The following is a 9,018-nucleotide window of genomic DNA, read 5'->3' as shown; positions in this document are numbered from 1 at the left end:
CTACCTTTGAAATTTTGGGGGGCAGAATGGGGGTGGCAAGGGTGGATAGGAGATGTAGACTTGGCAATGCTGCTGTAGAGGTTGAGAGTTCATACCATTTACTATTGACGCTCCCAGGTTTTGAGATTACATCTGTTCTCGTTTGTATCTGATTTGAGGTTGTTTGACCTGGGCGCATGTCGGTTGCACATCTTATTAGGAAGACGGATTTCTTTGAGTTGAGCAGTGTTATGTTGTGTAGATGGAATTTTTCAGTTGTTTTAATATTTCGGTTCGGGAGGAGAAAAAATCTAGATGTGGTTTAATGTTACTGTTTGTTTTGCTTTTTTAGCTACATTTGTTTGTATGTAATTTGTGTTATTTATGAATTAATGATCAAAGTTTTGTGTTGCTTTATTTTTGTGCACGGTTTAAATGAATAAAAAACCATGCACAAAATCAAAAATTTAAAAATAATGGTGATTATCATCCTTTATCTGTGCGTTACTGACGCGGATCATTCCGTTACTCTGGGGACTGGTTATGGTCTTTCTTTTCGCTTGAAATTCTGGCCGTGATCATCTCTGAGGAGGACACCGGCAGTCTGCAAACGCCAGTACAGACCACGTGACCTGCTTGGCCTCCAGGGGCACGCGGCTCTCTGGCTCGGAGAACAGTGCCCCCTTGTGGAAGGCCTCCATAGCCTGGCGAGATTAAACACGAGGCGGGACGCTCATCTGCCCTCTCGCGCCTCATGGCCAAGCCAGAAACCAAGGAGAACTTCCGACGTGATCGGAAGGTACGAGTCGGCCTGATCGGATGTGGGCAAATACTGGGGGCTAGAGGGTGTTGTTTGCTCAGAATGTGGTTTAATGTTTGCTCCTTAGTGGAGAAAAATGCTGAGCATGGTGGGGTATGACGCACAGCAACATTTGATTTATAGAAAAAGCACGTTGCCCTGCTTTTCAATTTCTTCCAACCTTCTGCTTCAGCTCCGTGCCTACGCAGCCCCCGTTCTCACCGTGATACCTCTAATGGTAAAATGGCCCTAGGGAGTCTTCCCTTGCATGGGTGCCCGTATGGCACAAAGGCATATATGTGGAAATACAACACTGACTTTTAAAATCGTTGGGTGAGGTTCAAACTCGGGCCCCCCTCACCCTCAAACTCGGGCCCCCCTCACCCTCATCCCTGCAGGAAGCACAACAACCCTAAACTCTCAAGCAAGCCATTCCTCCGGGCCCATAGACTCTCACACCACGCACACAGTCCAGTCCCGCCTCAATCCAGAACACACTCACTGCACCCACAAACTCAGAGACCGAAAGAAGCCCCGGCGCTCTCACAGCATGCACACACTTGCAGACTGAGACCAGAGAGCTCGCACACTCAGAGCCCCGCTTGCGCCCAGTGGTTCTGACAGCACGCGCGCACTCCAGACCTGCATCAGCCCAGAGAAGGCTCATTGCATTCACACACCCTCACAGAACCACATCAACCCAGAACACGCTCGCAGCCCGCACAGTCTCGCAACAGACCCCCTTCAGGCGAGGGCACTTTCTGCGCGCGCACACAATCACAGATCCCTGGCCTCTCACAGCACGAGCATAGTTACAGACCCACAGACCCGCCCCAGCCCAAGGCAGCACGCAGAATCTCACAGGCACCCCGGGCCCTCAGTTTATAGCACACTCACTGCACGCACGTGTACACTCCCAGTGACCAACACGCTTAAGTCACCAGTTGGCACAGCACTCCCACACCCACAGACCCGTCTCAACCCAGAACGGGCTCATCGCACACGGACATGCACGGTATAAAAGACGCGCAGTTTCCTGTTCAAAATGTGTTTGTAACCTGCTTTATTTAACCTGGTGGACTGGCTCTATGCTGACAGGAAACACACTTTACTTCTTGTAGGTTATGTTTACAGAGTTTAAACTGCTTTACAAAGAGATTTGAATTAAGGGACCGCAGAACTACACCCATTCAAAGCACCTGAAATAAAGAAATTAACATGCATACATCTTCTGGTGTCTTCGTGAAAATGCACGCCCGCTACAGAGACCGTGTTATACGCACGCTTCATATAGCTTGTGTTACAGGCTGCATATTCGCGCACACCTGGTGCTTTATACTCCCACTCACATACGCCATTTACGCACGCTATCTCGTAGATCTGCTGACGCGTGCGCATTACGCACGCCCATTGTCACCACCGCCGCACAGCACCACGCAGTCGCGCGTACACTCAAATACTTGCACTCTCGAACAGCCACGCACAGACACAGAGACGCTTCCAACAAGAACTGAAATAAATGCAAGTGCGCACTCAAAGATTGCAGCAATCGGAGATCTTTATAAATAAGTATTCGATTAGAAATCAATATTTACATCAGGTATGTACATTAAACACAGTTGGTTTCGGATCAGATGAGCATTGTACAGACAGCCTGTATCCGGGACGTGCACGCATAACTTCCGCGCGCATTCCGCTGGCCCTGAACTTTGCGCGCCTGCTTTGGGGTGCAGGGGAAGAAACGTGTGGCCAGGCTATTTCGGTGACCACCTGTGCCCCGTGGTGCCTTTGAAGCATGGATGGGTGTCGTGCGTGCTTGCTTGTGTGTTTGTAACGACGCGTTCAGTTCAAAGTCAGTGCGTGAGTGGCACGTGAGCCATGTTGGAGAGGGGACGGGGACCTGGGCAGCAGAAGCCCCTGTTTTCACCGAGCTCCCCCGTGCGTGATACACCTGACACTCCCGCTTACTAAAGATGGGCGTTGTGGCGAGATCCCTCTCCAGTACTTGCGGCTCTCGCTCTACTACAACCATGTCACGCCCTTGGCGGGAGGGGGCCCATACAGCGCATGTGACGTGGTCCCTATGGTGCCCCCGGCAGACAGCGCCACCTGTGGCATGATTCCCAAATGAGGTCATTACGCGGGTTCCCTCTGACACCTGGGCGCGCGGGAAGCGCTCTTTCCTTTTAGTTTTGAAACCAATCATTTTGAACGCACAGCATGTATTTAAAACGGTATAACATGTATGCATAACACATGAAGCGGGCGGGCTGGTAAAACAGGTCAGGCTGTTGCATAATTGCCAAAGCATCGTGAGTGCCCTCGAAGCCCGGCGTGGTCGGGTACCAGTGTCCACGGGGCGCAGTGTGCAGCTATGACCACGGGTCACGGGTGGGTGCCGTGCATTATAAGATCTTGTCGCACAGTCCGTTTTCAGAACATAACAACTGACCCAGACCATGGCTTGTACATGCGCAGACCTTGACGCCCAGGTAGTGGCGGATGCCAGGTCAAAGCAGGGACTGGAGCTGTGCCTGTGCATTAACAGTTGCCGACGCACAGGCGCCACCGAGAGCTGTGCATTGTCAGATCTTAACGCACTGGCAGTTTCATCAGAGCAATGGTCCGGGGTACTCTGCTTTATCAGTTCGTGGCGTGCAGGCGCCGTCAGAGCACGGCGTGGTGCTGTGAGCTGTGCAGGCTGAACGTGCTGGGGTGGGAATGTCCCATTAGGTTCAGGTAGTGCCGGTCCAGACCCTGGCACTGCATCGGACTCAGGAAGTTGCCGTGCTGCTGGCCGGGGCTGCAGGGCAGGGGCAGTGGAGCGCTGGACAGGTAAGTGGGGCCGGCGGGGCTCCGGGCCGACCCGTGCCAGGGGTAGTGCCCCTGCTGGAACGCGCTCTCCCCGGGGCTTGGGAACTCGGCGCTCGGGAGCAGCTGGCAGAGTTCGGGCTCCGGCAGGGAGGCTGGCTCGACCATGAAGCGGGCCTTGGACTGCAGGAAGGCCAGGATGCGTGCGTACTGAGTGTCCTTGGTCTCGAGCCGCTCCACCGTGGTCAGGTAGTGCACCAGGTTCTTCATGCACTCGTGGTACCCATAGTGGAAGTAGTTCGCGAACTCCGACAGCAGTTCTGTGGGGGTAATGCATGGAGTTACTATACATTGTGACAGAGAATATACAATGTTGCAAACGGTTGTTGCTAAAAAAAAGAAAGCATGTAGCTATTTCGGGAACTGGAGGGGGGAATTGGGAGGGAGGAGCGGTGGGGGCGGGGGCGGGGGGGCAAATGCAAGGTGTGCCAAAAGACCGTGGCTGGTCCTAGACTTACAAAAGAGGTGTAGGGTTGTGGGTGAGCTGGTGGCTTTGGAACCAATCCCAGCTCCCCTTCCCCGCCTGACCTAACTCGTTTGATCATAGGCAAATCACTGTCTTCATCAACATCATAGGCCAACTGGATGGGCCGAAATGCACCACGCTATACAAAAAACGGGCCTTTCTATTCCGCTTTCTTAATGACAGGTATGGAACTATGAGAAAAATCGCTTGTTAAATCGTGCTCCCGACCCCCGGTACCCCATCATCCATTGCAAAATCCTGTACTCAACACAGCGCCTACTGCTCCTGAACTGTGCAGGTGAGGTTGGGCGCTATACAGACTGCACGTCTAATCATCACAAATAGCCAGAATGGCAGAACTCGTGAACTGCCCCAGGGTAGCCGTAGGTACTCGGACAACCCTGGATTTTAGTTCACACCTGTTGAATTCTGGTATTTGCAGTCCCGCTTTTCTAATGGTGCAATATGCACCATTAGAAAATGGCAAATTTCTAATGGCAAATTTTCTCATGGCAATAGTGCAAGCAACGAAAGGCAAGGCGATGGGGTTCAAGCACGACTGCGATCCCTGGGCTAAGGCACGTATGATCAGGGCGCCAGGGGGAGGGGCAACAGCTGCACTGACTTAGGTGCCTCTGCTTCAGGACTTAGAGACTGGCCAACGTGCGACGTGAATAAGGGGGTCCAGCAGCGAAACCCACCTTTATCCCTTCCACGGGGGAAGTCTGCGGAGTGCAGGGCGCGCAGGTACTGCACCGTCATTTCCAGGATCTCCGCCTTCTCCAGCTTCCCGGAGCTCTGCAAGAGAGGGACACCGACACCGTGTAAGCAAGAGCGCGCAGCGAGGATCAGACAACCATCAACAGCGCCAAAAGGCGACCCCGTGGGGAGGAGAAGGGGCTGTTCAGCTCGGGCGCCCGGGGAGGCTGCGGGACTCGCCAAGCATTCACAGCGCCCTGTAAGCGCCACCGGCTACATGTAGAGACGGGGGTTATTTTAAAATAAGTGAAGGGCCACTGAGTCCCCCCACCGTCCCCCACACACACTTTTCTGACAACGCCCCCACCGGTTGATTAGTGTGCCTTTCACAGAGAGTGCTGGGTGACTCCCCAGTACTGGGACTGCGCCCCTCTCCCCAGTACTGGGACCCCGCCCACCGTAACTGGATCCCACACTGCATCCCCTCTGTTCTATTGTGCTCGCCGCCCCCCCCCCACGCCCCAAAACACGCAAAATGCGGGAACACTGCGCCCATTACTTCATTACTGGTCGCAGCACTGTCTCCATCCTACGCTAGATCACTGCTTCACAACGCGCCTTCCCCCTCTCTGCTCCCTGCCAATCCATCCATATATATATATATATATATATATAGCGCTACACAGCCATGGGCCTCAAAGCGCTGAAATAACTAGGGGCATATTATATCAGTTATTATGACTCACACCACTCTCCGCAGTATTAGGTCTTTGGACCCCGTGCTGGAAGTCTTTAATTCGTACCACCCCCCCCCCCCCCACACACACACCCAACCACATACACCGGCATACCTGCTTGGCGAGCGCCATGGGCACAGCCTTGCCCAGCTCCAGTAGGCAGCGGTTGATCCGGTCCCGCCTCCTCTTCTCGATCACTTTGTGGGACACCGGGATCCTCTGTTGGGAGAAAGCACGCGCGGGTGAATCCTGAGGGCACCGAACCTTCCAGACCCGATCTCCTGGACGCACGCAGCGTCAGCACGCTCCAGCGCGCGTCAGGGGACGGGGGCCAGCATATCTGCGTCTTTAGTCATCCAAACGCACGTCGCGAACACCCCAATATTCGCAGTTCTCAGGTGACCCTCTTTATAGAATCAGACCCGACAGTATCTCTACGTTTGAACCCTTTCACTGCCGGGAACTGCACGCGCAGTGCCCTCCTGAGCGCGTATTCCCCACTATGGAGCAGGTGGCTGACTTGGCACAGCCATGCGCCTACCACCCCTACGACCACACTTCTTGTGAAAGAACAACTATTTAAAGGAAAATGCAGTTTCCAGATGAATATCCCAAACTAAAGAGAAACCACCAGGGCCAATGATCACACCAGTGCTCAAATCAGAACGGAGATTGGCTGTCCACGGCCACTTCGCGTTCTATTTTTTGAGGAAAAGGCGCGCTCGCGTGGGTTAGACTCCAAGCATGCCCCGCTCATTGCTCTCCAAAGCCTAGGGGGATAAACTACTTCTTCACCAAGCTAACTTTTTAAAAACCACAATGGAGGGTGCCCATTGCTTGTCAAAGAGGCATGCAACAGTGCGCAAGCGACACTTACTCTGTGCTCCTTAAGCTTGGAGGCCATCATGACTAGGGTGTCGGGGCCCTGTGCAGCGCTCAGTGCTCTCGTGCGAGCGTGTCAGGGTATCGGGTGCAAGTGCAGCCTTGCCAGGGGGCGCTTATAAAGCAATCACCGACGGGGTGCGAGGGGGCTCCTGTATTCATGGCCCGGATTATTCCATGGGATTAGCAGGGTCCCCCGTTTGTCCGCAGAAAGGGGAGTGCGCGCATTAAAAGGAACAGTTTAAGTCTGCAGGCGGTGGGGAGGGGGCATGGGAGAGGAGCAGCCTTTTGGGTTGGGGGCAGCTTTGTGCATCCACGTGGGCCCTTCAAGGGGCACGTGAAGGTGGAGTCCGCGTGTGGAGGGGGCGGTCGGGAAACGAGATGGCGCAGTGGCCCGTACTTCATCCAAAAAGGGGTCGCGGCGCCGAGCGCACGCCTGCGCTAGGCCGTACCGCGCCCCCACTCGGCGAGGGCCGAGCCCCCACCCTGTCCGGCCTTTTTATTATCATTATCACCACTTCCAGCAACCCCTCTAAAAGAACTGTCCAGAGTCATTACAGTAATTAAGTAAGCCTTTAATAGGCTGTTCCGCCGAGCCGCGGGGAGACTCGCCCATGCGGGAGCCTCTTCCCAGGCCCTTTCTCACACGGCTCGGTGACACGGCCGAGCTTTATGAGAGATGGCAAGGACGCCTTTGTGAGCGTGTCGGCCCCGCCGCCGCTTCACACCAGCGGCAGGTGTAGGGGGGAGCCCGGACGGGCACACGAGCCCTGGCCCTCCCTCCCCCTGCGTCGGCACACGAGGGGCCGCCCGACACCCGGTCCCCCTCCGGAGAGGCTCAATTTGTAGCCTATTATCCTATAAGAAAATGTCCATTGAAGAGTTTGAATGGTTTCATTGGCCTAAATTTTAATAATGCCGAGGGGGAGGTGGGGGCGAGAGAGTGGGAGCCTAAACTAAAAGGCTGCAGCTGCTTAAGACGCATTATTCGGCGTCACCTGCGACGGGCATGACAGGCCCTCCCTTCATTTGCTTAATTTTTGGGCCCGTTTAACAAACTTCAGGAGAAATTATCCTGGCATTGTTCGGGAGGGCAGAGCCTTCTGATCGAATTAACAGCGTGTTTTGATCCGGTAAATGTCATTAAAGAAAAAAGAAACAATCGTGTTTTAAGGGCCGCGGGTAACGCGCCAAGTGGAGGCTCCAAAAGCGCACAGCTCACAAAGGGGCCAAGGGCCTGCCACGGGAGACTTTTGTAGCCCCGCAACGCCGGGGTTTTGTTTTTTTTATTACAGAGAAAGGCATTATTTCATACTTGAATACCTTTAATCCAACGATTGTCCATTTTCGGCAAACATATTTTGGCAGCATTGTCAGTTCTGATGTCCCCCTCGTTGTGCCAGACTTTTCCCAAAGTTTGCGCAGACATTCCCGGACCCCTGCGCTCCCCGCTGTGCCCCTGTGCAGTTTTAGACTGCACCCCCTCCCTCCCTTGAACGTGTGTAACACACTAGACAGTACATGAGAACCAGCTTTAGAGGGGTAAACCATAAATGCTGTAAGCCCCCAAAGGTCCACGATTTGAATGCAGGGCGCGTCGGCGGCGCTGGCACAGCTCACCCGCTCCATGGCACACGTGCTTCCGAAGAGCGTATCCACGGTCGCCGACAACACAAGCACTGAGTTTAGTCAGCAGAACCTTAACACGTTCGCCTTTTTAACATCTACTAGCTACGCAGCCGTGTTTTGTTATGTTTTGTGTGCCTCGCACGACAAACCCCGCGCTCTTGTCCACAGTGCCCACCGCGCCTGCGTGCACCTCTCGCCCTCTTATCGACCCGCCGTGCTTTCCCGACTCTGCACCTGCGGCCTTTGCAGACATCTATTTTGAAACAGCTTCTGTTTTTTGTTTACTGACATGTTCTCGAACTTGTCACCCCGCGCTGTCAATCAAACAGCCACCTGCTTTTGCCTGAAATCAGCAAAGTACACGCGTCGGATTTTTCCAACACGGTGCGTTTTTCCCATTTTCAAGGGAACTTCAATAACGCGCACCCCGTTTTCCGGAGGGCCAGGACTGGCACATCTTCACCGTCACACCCTATACCACTACCGTCATGTCGTTGCAGTTGCATGTGTTTGTTTGGAGCAGCGCAGGTAGCGTTTAATGAACTCAATGACCGGCACTGTTTTACAAGTCAGCGTGCCCTTTTTGGCTAATTCTGAACACAATTTTAATGGTCCCAATCATATCTCTGTATTTTCACATACTGCACATGATTCCCGTGTCCCACCACACACGGCAATCGTGAAATTTGTGGCTACCGATGGCTGGGATCTCTTGCCAGCACTGCAGCACAATGGTTACACAGCAGCCCCATAAACCGAACCCTGAATGGAAACCAGGGTTCTCTCCCGGCAGAGATGGGTTTATCCTCTTAGCGCCTGTGTTAACCGCCAGCTGCAGGCGCAGACAGGGGGAACCCAGCAAAATGCAAATCTAGGCGTCGTGGGTCCTGTCTGCTTAATGCGCCCAATTGCGATGCCAGCAGTCAGCGCAGACAACCGAGTAAGACATTTAAAGG

At 53.8% G+C, this 9,018-nt stretch overlaps 1 protein-coding gene across 1 annotated transcript; it reads right to left on the bottom strand.

The window, feature by feature from the left end:
• Positions 1 to 2,334: 2,334 nt before the first annotated feature.
• On the bottom strand, positions 2,335 to 6,556 carry HELT (helt bHLH transcription factor). Its single transcript, XM_069630328.1, has 4 exons — positions 6,429 to 6,556; positions 5,666 to 5,770; positions 4,817 to 4,913; positions 2,335 to 3,909 (listed from the first exon to the last, which is right to left on the bottom strand). The coding sequence occupies exons 1-4, from the start codon at positions 6,456 to 6,458 to the stop codon at positions 3,446 to 3,448; spliced, it is 696 nt and encodes a 231-aa protein (XP_069486429.1). The 5' UTR covers positions 6,459 to 6,556; the 3' UTR covers positions 2,335 to 3,445.
• Between the last annotated feature and the right edge of the window lie 2,462 nt (positions 6,557 to 9,018).

The sequence above is a fragment of the Ambystoma mexicanum genome, chromosome 6q (assembly GCF_040938575.1).
Source record: "Ambystoma mexicanum isolate Mex_15411 chromosome 6q, UKY_AmexF1_1, whole genome shotgun sequence".
Lineage (NCBI taxonomy): Eukaryota > Metazoa > Chordata > Amphibia > Caudata > Ambystomatidae > Ambystoma > Ambystoma mexicanum.
The sequence above is the reverse complement of the archived record's forward strand: the minus strand, read 5'-3'. Positions and strand labels throughout refer to the sequence as shown.

Coding starts and splice junctions, on each gene's coding strand:
- HELT (XM_069630328.1), bottom strand. CDS start 6,458: ATGATGGCCTCCAAGCTTAAGGAGCACAGA. Junction 5,771..6,428: donor CCAAGCTTAAGGAGCACAGA/GTAAGTGTCGCT, acceptor TTCTCCCAACAG/AGGATCCCGGTGTCCCACAA. Junction 3,910..4,816: donor CCCCCGTGGAAGGGATAAAG/GTGGGTTTCGCT, acceptor TTACCCCCACAG/AACTGCTGTCGGAGTTCGCG.